This window comes from Osmerus mordax, chromosome 18 (genome assembly GCF_038355195.1).
Source record: "Osmerus mordax isolate fOsmMor3 chromosome 18, fOsmMor3.pri, whole genome shotgun sequence".
NCBI lineage: Eukaryota > Metazoa > Chordata > Actinopteri > Osmeriformes > Osmeridae > Osmerus > Osmerus mordax.
In genome coordinates this window covers 4,628,894-4,648,054 of record NC_090067.1, presented here as the reverse complement: position 1 = coordinate 4,648,054, position 19,161 = coordinate 4,628,894, and the positions used below count along the sequence as shown (strand labels likewise).

General features: G+C 52.3%; 1 protein-coding gene across 1 annotated transcript in view; it reads right to left on the bottom strand.

Annotated features, from left to right (window-relative positions):
- The window catches only part of znf704 (zinc finger protein 704), a 37,255-nt gene that overhangs the window by 5,084 nt on the left and 13,010 nt on the right, over positions 1-19,161 (bottom strand). The window contains exons 3-8 of the mRNA XM_067256392.1: positions 4,708-4,811; positions 3,424-3,698; positions 2,111-2,211; positions 685-920; positions 545-624; positions 151-279 (exon numbers count right to left, since the gene is read on the bottom strand). Of these exons, the coding sequence (XP_067112493.1) occupies positions 151-279; positions 545-624; positions 685-920; positions 2,111-2,211; positions 3,424-3,698; positions 4,708-4,811 (925 nt within the window). The remainder of the gene's footprint in view (positions 1-150; positions 280-544; positions 625-684; positions 921-2,110; positions 2,212-3,423; positions 3,699-4,707; positions 4,812-19,161) is intronic.

The following is a 19,161-nucleotide window of genomic DNA, read 5'->3' as shown; positions in this document are numbered from 1 at the left end:
CGTGTGCAGTCAGAACAGCACGGATTCCACAAAGCTCTGGACGCGCGCGTGTGTGTGTGTGTGAGAATGTGTGAGGCAACGAGTCTTAATACGACAGTGTGTGTATTCAAGCACGTGGAGCAGAAGGTGTGTGTGTGTGTGTGTACTGACAGCGTTGCCCGTGAAGGTGACAGGGGGAGACTGCCAGGAGATGCTGAAGCCGCTGCTCTGGGTGGGGGTGAAGCTGGAGGAGCCGTCAGAGCCGGGGTGGGCGGAGGGGATGGTGACGGGGGCGGTGGCCTGGAGACGGACACATGGTCAGAGGGCGTGTGGCGCTGTGTGGCGCTGGACCAGAGTGTGAGCTGGTGGGTGCGTGTCAGAACTCTCTACCCTACATATCTTGTCATATTTCACCGTCTTTCTCAAAAAAAGCTAAAAGTGCCCTAAACTGATCTTAATAATATAATTTTGGGGTCAAAATGATTCATTATGAATTGCCTACTATGTGTGTGTGTGTGTGTCTGCCACGAGTGCGGGATGTTTCGAGCGTCCGAGCGCCCGTCACCTGGTAGGCGTGGTCCGTGTGGATGAGGTAGAGGGCGCTGGGGGCGGAGCGGCTGAGGGGCGTGGTGTGGCTGGCGTGCGACGCGTGGTGGACGCCGTTGTTGTTGTTGTTGTGGTAGTGGTGGTGGTGGTGGTGGTGGCGGTCCTTGGCCTCCTGGGACGGGCGCCTGTGGGGGTGGTAGGGGGCGTGGGCGTCGCCGGGGGGCTGCGGGGGCGCCGCGGGCGGGGCGGCGGGCTGCGGCGGCGGGGGCGGCGGGACGGACGGCGACGCGGGCGACAGGCTGCCGAGGCCCTCGGCCACCGCGTCCGTGTTGAGCTTGATCTCCGTGTAGTAGAAGTCCTCCTCGCCGTCGCTGCCGTCCGAGTCGCAGTTACGCCTGCGGGGAGGGGGAGAGAGTGAGACACAGAGAGAGAGAGAGAGAGAGAGAGAGAGAGAGAGAGAGAGAGAAAGAGAGAGACAGAGAGAGAGAGAGAGAGAGGGGGGGGGGGGCATTGAGAGGTGGAGAGCCTCAGATTTATCACACTTGTGGCACTGATGGATTTTATGAGTCCAGTTCCCCTCCTGCTCCAGACAGTTATGACTGGGCCCTGTCAGGTACAGCACACCCCCATGACTTACACCACCACATGACTCCACCACTTCATGTGCACAGCCAACAAGAAATGCCAGTGACGCCAACTCAAAAGCAAATCGTAAAAACAACGCCTCAAATAACTATTGACACCCACTGTACAAGGTCAAAAGCATGAATATATAACGCACCAACAGGACAGGAAAATAACGACATTTCATCGCGCCCGTCCCTTTAACAGACCTGGTAACGTGGCAAGAAAAAAAGAACAGCAAACAGACAGACGGCTGTGCATCTCGCCGTGTGAGGCAGGGACACGGGGCAGAGCAGTGTGAGGCAGGGACACGGGGCAGAGCCTCGCTCTAATTGGATTTCCGTGTGGGGAGAGTGATGCGGGCGGGTGATAGCATTGTTCTCGGCCCTGCTCTTTTTTTTTTTTTTTGCCGCCGTGTCACAAGATCGCGGTGCTGAGGAAATGCTGCCCCGAAATAAGCCGACAGGCGTTAATCTCCTGTTTTGACAGCCCCCCAAATTAGGCTGGGGGAGGGGGGGGAGTGTACAAAGAAGAAGCAGAGAAAGCAAAATACAGAGAGAGAGAAGAAAAGACTGTAAGAGTGTGTGAGAGAGACAGAGAGAATGTGTGTGTCAGTTTGTGTGTCAGTGTGTGTCTGTCAGTGTGTGTCAATGTGTGTGTGTGTCAGTGTGTGTGTGTGTGTGTCAGTGTATGTGTGTCAGTGTGTGTGTCAGTGTGTGTGTGTCAGTGTGTGTGTGTCAGTGTGTGTGTGTGTGTGTCAATGTGTGTGTGTGTCAGTGTGTGTGTGTGTGTCAGTGTATGTGTGTGTGTGTCAGTGTGTGTGTGTGTGTGTGTGTCAGTGTGTGTGTGTCAGTGTGTGTGTGTGTGTGTCAATGTGTGTGTGTGTGTGTGTCAGTGTGTGTGTCAGTGTGTGTGTGTGTGTGTGTGTCAGTGTGTGTGTCAGTGTGTGTGTATTACATACCCCAGGTGGATGGTGCGGATGTGCCTCTGGATCCCGGCAGCTGTGCTCAGAACCTTCCCACAGTTTTTCCACAGACACTTAAACATGACCTTCATGGAGTTCTGTTGGACACACACACACACGAGCAGATGGGTAAAAAAATCCCCAAACTGTTTCAAAACAAGGGGCCCTCCACACCACTGGAAGTCTCCGGTTGCCCTCAACACATGGTCTGTGGTGTGCCACACTGAACGGCAAGGACACACACACACTTTAAGGTAAAATCAAAGTTTAAGCAACTGTTCATGAATTAAATTAAGGGACAACCAATCAAATCAAAGATTTCATTTTTGGGGGGTTTGTTTGATCATCCTTGTGTCGGGGGCAACTTCAGCATGCATTACATTAACATTTATTCAATTAGCAGGTGCCTTTATCCAAAGCGACATACAAGTCCTCCAGAATGACAGGGCAGCAGATAGCCAAGGACCAGAAGGGCTCGGTGATAACAGTCTTTTACTGGTGGTGCCAGGAACCGTCTGCCTTTTACCAGTGCAACTATAATATCATCTCAACAACCACGTTGCCCGATTCACCACTGTGCACCTGTCAAGAGTAAAACGGCTGAAAGGAGGAATAGAATATTCAAGATGACGTTTAATTGGCCGTGCTAATACATTTCTCTTCCTACATCTCTGCAATACATTTGATACTTTGATACTTCACTCTCTCTGCTCATTCCTCTCCATTTCACTCCCCTTCACTTTACCTCTCCCTCACTATTTCTCTCTCTCCTCCACACTTCTTTCTTCCTGCACCCCCCTCTCCCTCAAGCCCTCAGTCCTGTTCTTTAGGATCAGTATTCAAATGAGACCTGAACGCTGTTCTGGCTTGCAAGAGAGAGCATATTGATTGGAAGAGAGAGAGAGGGCGGTGAAGAAGAAAAAAGAAGAGAGAGAGAGGGAGAGAGAGAGAGCCCGTGGAAATCATTATGCTGTACCAGTGAAGATATTAAAATGGTTCGTACAAGTGCCAGGTAGGCTTTCTGCCGGCCAGGGGTAATTACGGAGGATAAACGACCCAAGAGGGAGGGGGGGGAGGGGTGGGGGGGAGGGAGGGAGGGGGGCGGACCAACTTGCGCGCGCGCCGGGACTCCGATAACAGTGACGGACAAAGGAGGAGAGGCGCGAAGAACCCGCCCTCGCACATGAGGAGCGAGAGAGAGATGGGGATAAAGGGAGAGGGAGGGAGGGAATAGGGGGCCTACGGCAAGTCATCCACAGACACAGACAGACAGCGAGCTGGCGCGTGCGAGCGCCCCCCGCCGCACCCACCTTGCGCTTGCGCGGGATGGGCTCGTCGAACAGCAGGCTGCTCCCGTCCTGCTCGTCCAGCAGCAGCAGGGCGTCGTCCGGGGCGGGCCCCGCCGCCACCGCGCTGGGCACGCGGAACGGCTTGAAGCTGTCGGCCGACAGCGGCGGAGACGGCGTGGACGGGTTGGAGTGGTCGCTCGGGGCGCTCCAGCTCCAGTAGCCCCCGCTGCTGCTGTAGCTGGACGCCGTGAAGCTGCCCCCGCCGCCGCCCTCCTTCCACGAGCCGTTGGTGCCCTCTGGAGAGAGGGGGGGGGGGAGGAGGAGGAATGGTTAGGGTTATTTGGTGGTTGACGTGGGGTACGCGCGCACCCATGCAGCACACACAACACACAACGAGAGAGAGAGAGAGAGATAGAGAGAGAGATAGAGAGAGAGAGAGAGAGAGAGAGAGAGAGGGAGAGAGATAGAGAGAGGGAGAGAGAGAGAGAGAGAGGGAGAGAGATAGAGAGAGATATTGGACTACTTCCCTCACGAAAGAGGTGAAGGAGCTCTCGCAACGCTTCACTTCCCTCGGCACGACATCAAAGTAGCAAATGTGGATAAAAAAAAAAACTTTCCTCATAAACTGCTGACTGGTTTGTTTAGTTATGTTTGATCTGAAGTTAAAGGGGGTGTTTAACCTTGGCTACGCCTTAGCAGAGAGAGGGGGGGGGGGGCGAGGGATGGTTCTATAATAAGCAGTGTTCGAAGGGTCGATAGACATAGAGACACAAATAATATTTAAACAGGAATTTGTTGGCTGATAAAGGCAGTATGTTTACTATGTTTACGAAGGCCGCCTGACTGTGGCGTCTTCACCCGCTTCAGTGTCTGAACCAAAGTTTGGCCGCCAAACCGTGACTCCGTGACACCACCCAACCCTTGGTCTCACCCTGAGTATGTGAACCCTCACTGCCTAACAGCACATATGTGAACGTTTAACGATATGCACGCATCGCATGCGTGTGTGCGATCTCGGGCAAGTGCGGAAGTGCGATGTGTTTGCGCTTGTGAGTTTGCCTCCGTGTACGTGCTATACAGCGCGTGAGAGCTATTCCATGTGCACGTGCCCTGTCGTGTGTGTGCGTGTGTGTATAATTATACACGGCACGTGGGAGCAAATGTACTCGGAACGACGTGTCCAAGTATGTGTTCTAATCGATGGCTGCTTGAATGCTTGCTTGATTTAGCCAGGAATGGATGAACTGGGTGGCCGCGGCGATTCTTGTGGCGGCTGAACGATACCTCGATAGGCTCCTGACTCACCGCTGAGCTTGACTGGCGGGCTCCTGACCAATGGGCTGGTGGAGAGGCTGGTGAGCACCATGGCTGCCGTCACCTTGTCCATGTCCGCTTCCTCCTCCGACTTCCTGTTGAGACAGAAACGACAGCGAACCGTGAGTTCTCGTGCGAGGAACGCTTCACGGGGTTCGGGCAAAACGGCGCCGTGTGGAAAGAGAAGCTAGGACCAAAAGACGCCGACGAGGACCCGTGGCCCCCGGTCCTCCAGGCCCCATCCCTGACGTGTCCCAGCATTCCGGAGTACTTTGGGAGACAAACGACTCCGGCACTACATCTTCATTCGTCGCCTCTAATTGGCGTGAGCTTGTTCAGGAGTCCGCACGCACACACTTAATCTTCCTTGTATACACCTAACAGGCCGTCATCCTTAATGCTCGTGTCGGGATGATCGCCAGACATCGGCACTGATCAAAGCCACGTTGATATCGCATCCAAGCACATCTGCTGTCGCACTGTTATGATAGTGGGATCTCACCAGAGTGTGCTGTTTGTGTGTTTGCATGTCGGAAGGACACTGTAATGACACGGCGGTCGTCATTACCACTGACGGATAGAGGGCTCGGAATCTCTTTAATCATTTGAAGGATCAACCTGGCGCTTTAAGGTGGCCTAACGATCACTGTCTGTCTGTTGGCCCTCAAGGGAGGCTGGTTAATAATGAAGGAATGAATGGCTAGGGCTTTGGCTGCAGCAGTGAGATCCTGCGCAAGGCTTCCTCTGGAGTGTGCGGTGAGGATCCACCATATTGCTCCTTCTAATCCTGGATTTTGGACTGAAGTCAAGGCGTGTGGACAACGGGGACTATGGGGGGACTTTATGGAGAACTGGACTTCTCGGGTCTGGTACAGGATCGCTGACACTGTGTTTGGGGGGGGGGGGGGGGGGTAACGTAGTGTGTGTGTGTGTCAGGGTGGGGTGTGATATTTTCGAGGGGCACAGAGGCCGACAGCCAACTCCCACACCAACCCCATTAGGAGAAACCAAATTTATCGCCCCCCCGCCGATGAATATGATGTCATCACACCCCGTTCATAAATCACGCGATCATGCCTCGCGCTCGCAACTGTCACTTCTCACCCACAACCCCCCCTCCCCTGCACGCGCACACACCAACACACTTCCTGGTCACCTTGAGGGGGGATGTCGTGCGACTCTGCCGCCGAGATAAGGTGGCCGCGGCGCGCCGACAGCCCGTCATTAAGGGTTTTTACATGTTGTGCTGTGATGAAATATAGTCAATTTAACGCGAAAACACATTAGCAGCCTCTGTCGTTTCGACGTGATGTACGAGTGAACGCAATCAGGAGCGAGCGAGAGGCCTCCAAATCACATTGGTCATTAGAGTGAGCCTGGGTCCCTGTGTGCTCCTCGGGACAGCACGGTCATTAACAGAGATAGTGTGGGGGGGCAGGGGGAGATTTGAACTGGACTTTGATACATGGGTCACCCAGAGGCTAAGGGGGAGCCTTCATGGAGCACTAAGTGGATTCTCCAAATGGGGTTTTCCACCGACCGGGGCCAAAGCGAACATTGTTGTTTTCTGACAATCCTAGCCAAGAGAGGGGAAAAAAAGGAGATGTTGTGACTAACAGAAAATAAATGACAGGAATTCAAGTCCTGAAAACGTAAGATTACAGTGAGATTTCACCAGGCCAGGTTTTCACCAGACAACACCAGGCCAGGTTTTCACCAGACAACACCAGGCCAGGTTTTCACCAGACAACACCAGGCCAGGTTTTCACCAGACAACACCAGGCCAGGTTTTCACCAGACAACACCAGGCCAGGTTTTCACCAGACAACACCAGGCCAGGTTTTCACCAGACAACACCGGGCCAGGTTTTCACCAGACAGCACCGGGCCAGGTTTTCACCAGACAGCACCGGGCCAGGTTTTCACCAGACAGCACCGGGCCAGGTTTTCACCAGACAGCACCGGGCCAGGTTTTTACCAGTCAGCGGTGGTGGTGGGCTGTCACTGCACACTCAGTTCCTGTTAACCTGGAACACAGATTCAGGCTAACCACTGACTAAGGACCGTTTTCCACATGAGTGACTAAAGGGTACAAATATCTCCTGAGCCAAGCCTTGGTTCCCACCCTGTGTGTGTGTGCGCATATGAACACACCATAATCCCAAACAATAAAAGACCCCCTCCCTCCCTTGGGAAATTGATTTAATGGTAGTAATGGCTGCCTGCCAACTAGCAGTGTATATGTGTGTGTGTGTGTAGGCTATTGAATGCAGTCCGTGCTGACATCTGTTGCACTGTGCACTGTCCTGGACAGATGTGCCAACTAACTGTCTTGTGGCACTGTATGGGTGTGTGTGTGTTTATAGCCTATATGCAAATATATGGTTATGTGCACTTATCTAGCCTGTGTGTGTGTGTTGGAGTGTGTGAGGGTGCGTATGTGTGTGTGTATCTGCCAAGTCTGCCCCTTATTTTACCCAGCGACCCACTTTGCCCAAAGACAGCTGGGCCTTTTGTGTTTAATTAACCCACACTTCCCAAACGGAGCACCATTCAGAGGACTGTTTCCACTACCGAAACACTCCACACCACAGTGACAACATGACAAAGCTTAAAGTTACCTGCAGCCATTTTGCTTTGACAAGCAGCATAGTATGAGTGTATTGTGTCGGCTTGCCCTTGGAACAATTTTCAAAAACGTTCTTTTTTTAAGTGGTGAAAAGTGGGTTATATCTACAACAACTCAATTAGAAAATGTTTATACACAAGAGAAAATAGACTACTATGTTGGTAACTGATGTACAACCCCAGTTATTTTTGTTCTTTTGCATGTTGTCAGTATATACATCAGACTATGTGAGTAGTTGCAGAAATTATGCAAGTGTATCAACTGGAATTGAACAAGATTAGGATATTTTACTATAATAATAATTCTTATTTTTCGTTAACATGTGCTGTAAAATAATAGTAGCCATAACGAAATATTATTTGAATAAAGTGTCCTTTTAAAGTATTTGGATGAATTTGACATGGTTACTTCCAGCACAGTTCAAGAAACTCTGGAAGCCTTGTAACTGGCCCAGCCCGTCCCAGCTTGGCTCGCTTTACTGGGAAGCCTGAGCAGCCTTCACCATGAACCACGAGTAACCTGGTGACCAGGCATGACTAACACCTCTCCCAGGCTCATGCACGCACTGCTGACTTGGACAACATCATCCACTCCCACACACACACTCCCACACACACACTCCCTCACACACACACACACCCACACTCCCTCACACACACACACACACCCACACTCCCTCACACACACCCACCCACACTTCTGAGTGCGTGTCTGCCTATTCCCTTTACTAGCTAATGAGGGGATCCTGGTCTCGGATGAAGACGACAAGTTTTCTTCTGATTCAAAGATGAAAACATGACACGGGAGTTTGATGCGCAGCACGTCCAGCACGGTTCAACAGTCTGACCTTCCAGGCCTGAAATGCTTTAATAACACCTCCTTAAAACATTTGAATTAGCCAATGATAGACGCTTACAAAACACACACACACACACAGGCCTTCTCTCTTATATCTGGCAACTTGACTCGTAGTCCTACCCAGCAGTAATCGCTCAAAAATAACGAAGCAAGCTGAAAGATCCAACTGGAATTCCCCGAATAAACTCGCAGCCTAGCAGCCTCCTCCACTGTCCCGCCCCCCCCCCCCCCTCCTCTCCAAAACTCCAGCCCCCTAGTTCTTCTCTTCTCTGTACGCCAGCACCACCCTCAGCACTCCAGAATCCACTCTGTTGCTCTGTTAATAGCTGAAAGGCACGGGGAGGGGGGGCACAGAATGAGTGAGTGTGTGTGAATATATAAGTGTGTGTGTTTGTGTGTGTACATGACTTCAGTGCGTGTGTGTGTGTGTCTCAGGGACTTCTTTGATGTGGAGCAGGGGCTGTGTGCAGTTTATTACAGTCACTGGGCTATGACGACGCTCATTTCCTCCTGAATAATGGTCGATAAATCAGACAGCACTGCCTCCCGGCTCTAGCCCCGAGAACACTCCTCCTAGGCCTCCTTATCAGCTCTCATCTCACACACACACACACACACACACAAAAAAGTTCTCTGCATATTACATGTGGCTAGCATGCATGAAGGACATTACACAGACTTTAATAAAGACTCACACACACAAGGACACACATACAAACACGCCGATACGCAGACACTGTCCATGAGAAACGTTGTCAGCGAGACGGCGTGACTGAACAGGAGTGCAGATCCAGACTGATAGGGATTCTACAGAGAGACTGTGTGTGTGTGTTTTAACAAAGGCAGCTAAAAGCAATTTGCTCATGTATCTTTGTTCAATTTCCTGCAGGATCCTTCCACATCAAATGTCTCTTTTCCGGTCGTGGGCAGCGTGTCTAATGTGCTGTGTGTGTGTGTACTGTACAGTGTGTCTCCAAAATCCCCTTTGTGTGGTGTGTGCACATTCTGCAACTAGTGTTTATATTAAGTGTGTTAAGAGTGTCCAGTATGGGAATCTGCTGCTGTGGGACGATCGTGCGTCCATGTCGAGGCACCCGGTTTAGACCGAACAAAACCTTTTTCCGACCCGGCAAAGAGAAGGAAGAGAAAAGAGTCCCGCGCAAGGGGAAAACCCGAGGGCTCCGTCAATCCTCCAGGTCCCATAAGCAAGATGAAACTTTGAGGGCTGTTTGGGAGTGCATCTCTGGCTGCTCATCCTTCCAGGGAGAGCGTTGTGCTCGCAGGACGGATGAGGAGCTGGAACGGGACGGAGGCTGGGACGGAGGCTGGGACGGAGGCTGGGACGGAGGCTGGGACAGAGGCCAGGAAAGCACGGAGACGAATGGTCTCGTAAACATGCTGTTCACTGACTGTAAGCTCCAACGTGGTGTTTTAACTGGAGGCTACCCACAGCTAATAGCTAACCCTGACTGCCCTGTTGCCACGGTGAGCAGCTCCTCACTGGTTCCTAGTTGTCCTGTTTGTCTTTCTTTTGGGATCCCTCCCGCGTTTTCCTACTTGTTGGACATGAGAAGGCCTCTCCAACATTTGTATTTCTCGGACAGACAGGCAGACAGACAGGCAGACAGACAGGCAGGCAGACAGGCAGGCAGACAGAGAGACAGGCAGACAGACAGGCAGACAGGCAGACAGGCAGACAGACAGGCAGGCAGACAGAGAGACAGGCAGACAGACAGACAGACAGACAGACAGGCAGACAGACAGGCAGACAGGCAGACAGGCAGGCAGACAGACAAACAGGCAGGCAGGGTGTCAGTCAGACAGAAAGACAGCGAGAGAGAGAGTGTGTGTGTGAGAGGTGTGGCCTGTCTAAAGCCTGGGCTTCCTGCGGGGTTACTGGCAGCCAGGGGGGGAGAGGCTGGAGGCTGCTCCACCAATCACACTCCCCCTCACACCCTCTCGCACGTGCACAAGCGCCACACCTCCAGCCCAGCACGCGCAAACAACTCGGTTCTCCTCGTGCACGCCCGCAGGCACAGACTGATAGGGATTCTACAGAGAGACTGTGTGTGTGTGTTTTAACAAAGGCAGCTAAAAGCAATTTGCTCATGTATCTTTGTTCAATTTCCTGCAGGATCCTTCCACATCAAATGTCTCTTTTTTGGTCGTGGGCAGCGTGTCTAATGTGCTGTGTGTGTGTGTACTGTACAGTGTGTCTCCAAAATCCCCTTTGTGTGGTGTGTGCACATTCTGCAACTAGTGTTTATATTAAGTGTGTTAAGAGTGTCCAGTGTGGGAATCTGCTGCTGTGGGACGATCGTGCGTCCATGTCGAGGCACCCGGTTTAGACCGAACAAAACCTTTTTCCGACCCGGCAAAGAGAAGGAAGAGAAAAGAGTCCCGCGCAAGGGGAAAACCCGAGGGCTCCGTCAATCCTCCAGGTCCCATAAGCAAGATGAAACTTTGAGGGCTGTTTGGGAGTGCATCTCTGGCTGCTCATCCTTCCAGGGAGAGCGTTGTGCTCGCAGGACGGATGAGGAGCTGGAACGGGACGGAGGCTGGGACGGAGGCTGGGACGGAGGCTGGGAAAGCACGGAGACGAATGGTCTCGTAAACATGCTGTTCACACACGCGCACACTGGTTCTGTGTCAGGGCTCCACTACGTTCTGCTGAACCCGACCGTCCGGCCAGAGTGTACTCCTGCGGCCAACACACACACACACACACATTTTTCAAGACACATCACTATGATTTCCAATCTCGCTAACCATTTCAGTATTCACAGCCGGCCAACTCGCCTAATCCATATCTGGGACAAGGCAGCACTTTTTAAAAGAGATCATTCAAGTCGCGGGCATGGATAGTGAAAGGGAACTGACACACTGGAGGAGAGAAGCAGATCTCTGAACTAACCCTTAAGATCTGGACAATCCTTCACACAGATGGCTTTGGCTCAAGCGGATTCATACAGGGCATGCAAAACGACACTTTAATGAAACACAAATCAAAAACTAATCAAGGCTATTATATCTTAAAGACTCACTTCTGACCCATAAGAGATCAATGGGGGGAGGGGGGTTAAAAGGAGTCTGACTGTAAGCTCCAACGTGGTGTTTTAACTGGAGGCTACCCACAGCTAATAGCTAACCCTGACTGCCCTGTTGCCACGGTGAGCAGCTCCTCACTGGTTCCTAGTTGTCCTGTTTGTCTTTCTTTTGGGATCCCTCCCGCATTTCCTACTTGTTGGACATGAGAAGGCCTCTCCAACATTTGTATTTCTCGGACAGACAGGCAGACAGACAGGCAGACAGACAGGCAGGCAGGCAGACAGACAGGCAGACAGAGAGACAGGCAGACAGGCAGACAGACAGGCAGACAGACAGGCAGGCAGACAGAGAGACAGGCAGACAGACAGACAGACAGGCAGACAGGCAGACAGACAGGCAGACAGGCAGACAGACAGGCAGACAGACAAACAGGCAGGCAGGGTGTCAGTCAGACAGAAAGACAGCGAGAGAGAGAGTGTGTGTGTGAGAGGTGTGGCCTGTCTAAAGCCTGGGCTTCCTGCGGGGTTACTGGCAGCCAGGGGGGAGAGGCTGGAGGCTGCTCCACCAATCACACTCCCTCTCACACCCTCTCGCACGTGCACAAGCGCCACACCTCCAGCCCAGCACGCGCAAACAACTCGGTTCTCCTCGTGCACGCCCGCAGGCACAGACGTAAACATCGCCTGTGGCCCCCCGCACGCGGACACGCGCGCACACACACGCACTCGCTCTGTCGCCTGCTTCTCTCTGGCAGCGCTGAGCCAGGGCACGGCATGTTTTGCCTCGGGACAGAGACAGTGGGGGTCTAACAGTGGGAGGCTGTAACACCGAGAGGTACAGCGGGCTTGTATACTTCCTAATCTGCACACTTGTAACACACACACACACACATAATACTGCTCCACTGAGGCTGTGCTGTCTGGTGCAACCCTATTTTTAGAGTATGGGACAGCCTGTCTCTCTCCCTCTCTGTCTCTCTCTCTCTTATTCTCTCTCTAGCTAGAATCTCCCCATGGTTCTCCCCCCTCCCCTCTCCTTCACCGTGAGGACACACTCGACGTATCTCTGTCTTCAGGTCCGGCTCGGGAGGTTTTCCAGCGCGGCGTAGCACTGACAGATTTCCACACTTTCACGCCCGTGCCCTTTGACCTAGATCCTCGCCTTCAGCAGGGGCCGGGCTCGGCTCGAGCCGCTCCGTCCTCCTGCGGCTCATCACGCGCGCGCGGACACATACACACACACGCGCGCACACAAAGTCCTTCGATGTTTCCAAAGTCGAGTTTCTCAGTGAGGAACGCGCGTGTTTCCATTTGCGGCATCTGGCAGGATTGGATCTACACAGGGTGACGGTGTGTGCGTGAAGGAAGTGAGAATGTAGAACTTCCTCTGAAACGTGATACTTTGCCTCACGACTACAGCAGACGTGCATGAGAGAGTGAGAGAGATCATCTCACACAGCAGAGGCCCAACACCAATAAACAATGGCGAGCCGGAGCAAGACAGTTCCAAGCATTTCGAGCCAATTCTGTACTTCTGGTCAACAACTGAATGGAAAATGGACTAGGTCAGAAGAACCTTCTAGATGTTTACCCTCCTAGATACCTCCCGAGGAACAAGGGTTTTTCTTTGTTCATCTTCTCGACACGGCTTTGTATTTCGGGGGAAACTAACAGGAGGCTATGAGAAAGTGAGTGGAAGGATGTGTAGGTGTGAGAGTATAGTGACGTGTGGGCGTGCGTGTGACTGTTAGAAAGAAAGACAGAGAAAGACAGAAAGAAAGAAAGAAAGAAAGAAAGAAAGAGAAGGGGAGGTTGATGTTAATTTGTTCTGACCTCCCCGGGGCGATGAGCCCAAGTCAGAGTTCGCCCTGAGGCGTCAGAGAAGAGCTCCAGGCATCAACGCTTCACTTTGTACCTTCAAAACGCATCGCGCCTATAGCTCTGTCATCTTTTACACACACACACACACACACACACAAACACACACGGCTTTTCCTGCCCCAGATTTTTACTGTCGGTGGCTAGGGTTCCCACTTGTTCTTCAGCCTGCGGGACACAAACAAGTACACACACATACGTTGCTCTCTGGCAGCAAGTGATGAACAGGGCCAGTATGAAAACAGGAGAGAATCCCGACACCGCTCCTGACAGGGGTAGGTGGATGGCCTGTGTGCGTGTGTGCATGCGGGTGCATGTGTGTATTAGAGCGGGAGAGATAGAGAGAGGAGGAGAGAGGGGGAGGGAGAAAAACCGAGAGAGAGATGGAGGTAGAAGGATCGAGAAAGAGCTAAAGGTTATGGTGGAAAGATGAAGGTGGTGCGGTGCATCAGAAGGAAGAGAGGAGCGGGGGAGGAGGAGAGTCGGCCAGGGTATAGAGAGCGGGGGGGGGGGGGGGGGAGGGGGAGATAAAGAGATGGCGTTGGGAGTTACCCGGTGGGGCCCCCTCCCTCGGTCAGTCTGCTCCTAGCTAACTCTGTGTAGCCGTGATGGGCTTCCTCTGGATTGATGATGCTGTACGCGCTAATGAGCGCTGGGAATACACGGGGCCTCGCCGCTGGAAGCTATTCATTTGGACCCCCCCCCCCCCTTTTCCCTGGAAGTTGTGTTTGCGGTGTGCACGTCTACGCCGTACGGTGTGTCTCTGAACGCGTGCGTCCAGTGGTTCTGTGTGACACTGAGGGGTGGTATAGGAGTGGGTGACGGTGTATGCGTGCATGTGTGTGTTGCTGTAGGGTGGGGGTGGGGCGTAACGGGGGTGGGCTTCTGTGAACAAAGGCAGTGGCTGACAGAGTCATAACGACCTTAACGGCGGGTGACTGGTAAACACACACACACGTACTCACACACACACACGTACTCACACACACACACGTACTCGCACACACTCACACACCTGCCAATAGCTCCTCTCACAGAGCAGCTTCTAAGGGTTCTCGCCATCCATACTGATGAAGACAGCAGCCAGACATTGTGTGTTTGTGTGGGTGGGTGTGTGTGTGTGTGTACCTGCAAGTTCGTATGAGGACTGAACCAAACCCAACTAACCAGGCAGCGGTGGCTGGCTGGTCACACTCTGGTCAGTTTCGGGGTTTGTTTACTGGACTGTAGTGTATTGTACTGTATGGCCCTCTCTTCCCATGATAATCCAATCCTATCCCCTGAAGTGATATGTCAAAAATAAAATAAAATAAACTCCCTCACTGTTTTAGCCACATCTCAGTACTGTAGTGGATGTGTCTGTCTCTCCACTTTGTGATCCACTGTGTTGATGCGTAGCCGGGTGATGTGGAGCTGGTCTCCCACAGCGATGGTGGGGTTGTGACCGAGACGCTTGGTGGAAGAGGGGACGAGGGGAGACGGGTGGGGTCACGGGGGAGAGAGGGAAGGGGGGGAGGGAAAGGGGCTCCTCTATTGGGTAGCGGTGGCACGTTGTTATGAGCGGCGTTGGCGGGCGGTGAGTCCCGGTTGCTGAGGCAAACAAAGAGTGCAGAGGCATTGCTTGTGTGCTCTCTCTCTCTCTCTCTCTCGCTCTCTCTCGCTCTCTCTCGCTCTCTCACGCTCTCTCTCTCTCCCTCTCTCTCTCTCCCCACCTCTTTCTGTCTCTTTATCCATCTCCACTATCCCTCTCTCTGTCTCTCTCCCGGTCACTCTTGGTGACCTCTGCTGTGGACACCTCTGACCTGTGTGTGTGTGTCTTTGCGGCGTAAAGAGGTCAGCCACACGGTGCACATGCAGCTCCCATGGCCCGTATCATCATAATGTAAAAAGCCAGGCCCCATGCCTACACACACACACACCTTTCATTACTACTGAGCTTGATAGCAACCCCCATGTTGTGACACACACACACACAGAGAGAAAACCCCAGACACACGCAAGACATCCCCGACCCCCTCACGTTTGTCTCTCCCTCAGACTCCCCCCCCGCCCCCATGCTCCGTGCTCCCGAGAGAGAGAGAGAGAGAGAGAGAGAGAGAGAGAGAGAGAGAGAGAGAGAGAGAGAGAGAGAGAGAGAGAGAGAGAGAGAGAGAGAGAGAGAGAGAGAGAGAGAGAGAGAGAGAGAGAGAGAGGAGAGAGAGATACGGATCAGGCCGCTGGTGAAGGAGGCCTCTCCTCTTTCCCGATGACAAATTGGATGGGGGAGGTGTGTGTGTGTGTGTGTGTGTGTGTGTGGGGGGGGGGGGGGGAGTAGGAAGGGTGGGTTAAAAGGTCCTCATAAAAGCACCCCCGAGATTGAGCTGATAGGAGGAATTAAAATGGCCCCATCGCACACAAAGAGCCTCTGGCCAGGACAAAACCTCCTCCCAGCCACTTAAACATTTACCTAAGTGGGCCTTTTTATCAAACAGGCCCACTTAGGCAGCCTATGGGGGTCCTTGTATACCACTGAGAGACGAGACGATTATTCTGGTTGCTGCAATGTGCCCCTAGGAGTAGATGGCCTCTAAGTTTGTGTGTGTTGGGAGGGGGGTGAGATAAGACCCTTGTATCCCATAATGTGCCATCAGGACAACAACATCTCTGATTAATTTATTGTCAAGTGTGACTGTGGGTGTGGGTGAGGGGATGGTGGGTGGACAGAGGGAGACAGAGAGAGTAAGGAACCGCAGTTGAGAATACTCACCCTTCACCCCCTTAACAACATCGACACACTTAGCCGGACAAACTTGGGGCTGGGGGAGGAAATTGCGGTCGCTTCTCTGTCTCAGTATGCTGATGTAGTTACGAGACGTCCCGCCGGACCATCCTCCCTCTCCCTCTCTCCCTCTCTCTCTCCCTCTTTCTCCCTCTCTCTCCCTCTCTCCCTCTCCCTCTCCCTCTCCCTTGCACACCGCTGACGTAGCCACAGGAGGAGGTGGAGGAGACAAAGGAAGCGAGCAGGGAGCAGAGGGAGCAGAGGGCGGGCGGTGGAGGATGGAAAGAAAGAAAAAAAAGAAAGAGAGAGAGAGATAGAGAGAGAGAGAGAGAGAGAGAGAGAGAGAGAGAGAGAGAGAGGAGGGAGGCTTGGGCTGAGGAAAAGTGATGGTGGTGGAGGACAGCGCTGGAGGGCTTGAAAAACAAGACAGGGAGATGAAGAGACGCATATCTACAGAGAGAGCGAGAGAGCACGAGGTTGACCACCCAAATGTATCTTGTACATTTGTATTTTTTGTAATATTTGTATTTTTTATATTGTAATTTACGGCAACTTATATTTTATTTGATTGTATATTTAATTCTTTTCTAATCCCACTTAGTACTGCTAGTTCATGTACCCTTAGTATAGATAGTCCACATATTTAAATTTTTGGTCCCTATATGTTTATTGTATGCGCCTTCCTGCCAAAGCAAATTCCTTGTCTGTGTCTGTGTCTGTGTCTGTGTCTGTGTCTGAGAGAGAGAGAGAGAGAGAGAGAGAGAGAGAGAGAGAGAGAGAGAGAGAGAGAGAGAGAGAGAGAGAGAGAGAGAGAGAGAGAGAGAGAGAGAGAGAGAGAGAGAGAGAGAGAGAGAGAGAGAGAGAGAGAGAGAGAGAGAGAGAGAGAGAAGAAGGAGGTTGGCATGTTGTTTTTTTTGGTTTGTTTTGGGCCGATTTTTATGAGCTGCATAGGCCTTGACCACTCCCTAAGGAGGTGGGGGAGGGCAGGGGGGGGAGGGAGGGAGGGGACAGTAACTGAAACATAACTCTGGTGCAACAGGGCGGCTGCTCTGACTACTGGTGACTCTATCCAGCAGTCAGCTGGAAGCTGCTGTACATTATGTACAGTACAGAGGTACTCGCACTCAAACATTACAGGCTTCTGGTGATGAACAGGCACAACTGTGTGTGTGTGTGTGTGTGTGTGTGTGTGCGTGCTTTAGCATATGCCAGAGCGGTTAGCTGTGTGTGCTTGAGCAGCCAGCCCTGTGCACATACTGTTTGGTGAGAGGGGTTTGTGCGTGTGCTTCAGGTGTTTTTGTGTCGTGTGCTAAAAAAGAATGGATGCTTTCCCTAAGAGACGTGTTGACACATCGAAGGCGACGCCCTCCATCCCTGCTCGCCGCCCTGCGCCCGCTCCTCTTCCCCATGTCAGCGGGTCAACATGAACACAGACACGCACCGCACCAGCTCTCTCTCCCAGGGTACAGCCGGGACTCAAGGCAGGCAGCAGGAAGGAAAAGAAGTCTGTCCTCCAGAGTGTCTTTTGGGGCAGAACATCCCCTCCACCTCCTCCCCCGCCCGCCCCGCCCGCCCGCCCTCTCTCTCTCTCTCTCTCTCTCTCTCTCTCTCTCTCTCTCTCTCTCTCACTCCATGCCCTCTTTCCAATGGGAGCAAAGATCAGAGTGTGTAACTGAACCGCGGCGAGGAACGCCAGCAGCCTTGGCTGCAGATGCTGCAGCTGCTGTGTGGGGCACTGGCTGCTGGCCCCCCGTGACTGGAGTCAGCCCATTGTTTTCAGAGAGAGGACCTGAGGGGGCGTGCAGGCACGGATAGTTTGGGTAGGATGGGGCCGATGAGACCCGAAAGTGTTTTAAAAGGAGGGTTTGGGGGTGGGTGGGGGTGTACCAGCTGTCGGAGAAACAAGGAAAACAGGCATGCGCACACACACACCAGGCGTGCGCAACACACACAGGCACACACTAATGGGAGACAAGCCCCTCGACGGTGTCAACTGTTCGTCCCTTGCAAGCTGTTCCCACTGCCAGGAGGAGGGAACAGTGATGACTAGCATGATGAAAAACTAACCTGGAACTCCTGGGGGTCCCAGACTGTGTGTGTGTGTGTGTGTGTGTACACATGTATGTTAGCCACTGGGTGTGTGTGTTAACCCCTCACTGTGTCCGCTGCAGCAGGTGAAGCTGCATGACAAATGAAGTCGGCACAACAAAAGGGATGCCCGACAGTTCGTTATTGTTCCAGAACGATTTAGCAAGCTACCACCCTCCACATGGTGAAGATATTACAAAAGCGCTTTTTTCAGGAAGGAGCTAATATGGACATTGACGTTATGAAACAGCTGGGGCAGACATTTACTGCATGATATGAAAAAAAGAGGATATTAAGTTTGTTCAAAATTGTTGCTCAAGGAACTGCAATGCAACAAGATATGCCTTACAGCCAACCAATATCCAAGGGGGCAAGAGGGCGAAGGGAAATGAGGGTTTGAGCGAGGTCCAAACCGATCCGAGTTGGTGATTGTTCTTAGGCAACTAACTTTGCACAACTTCAAAGCCTCACCTCTAACCCTGGCCATTTGTCGAACATCCAACTGGTTGAAGTCGGACGTTTGTGGCGTCTGAAGATCGTCAACAATAACAGTGGAGTGAAGGACAGGTACGTCATTTACATCGCGTTCGAATGAAACGATGGCTCGACGATCATTGTCCTTTTCGCGGAGGTGGAATTACACGCCGCTGTGTTGAACGCCAGACTAAATCTCCCATGGCTTCCAGTATCATTGACGCATCTGTTCTTCCAGAAGGCATGCATACCAACATCTGGGATGTTGAGCTACTGTACTTGACAAATGTCAAATGTTTATTGAATTAGATGGGGGGGGGTTACTTGAAACATGATAACACTGCATCAGCAGAAGTTTTATAGCAGCCTAAATATCTAACAGCTATTTACTCATATTGGACACATTTCTACCTCAGCCTTATTGCTGTAGCACAGTACAAGAGTTGGAGCTGCTGGCTTGAACACTTGGAGATGTTGGGATTCATCACACCCAAAGAAGCGCACCACTGAAACCCCGTTCTAACGTTAATAACCTAGTTCTGCCGCAGCCTCCAGGGAGGATGTCTGGTTTTATTGTCTCGTGGAGTCGCAAAACTGCTAATTGGCAGTTACAGTAGTCGCGTCTTATTGTGTTTTGAGGTCGATTACAGAGATGTCATGCGTGTCTATATATGGACGGGAGAAAACGGGCGCCAATGCCAAAGCTTACCGGAG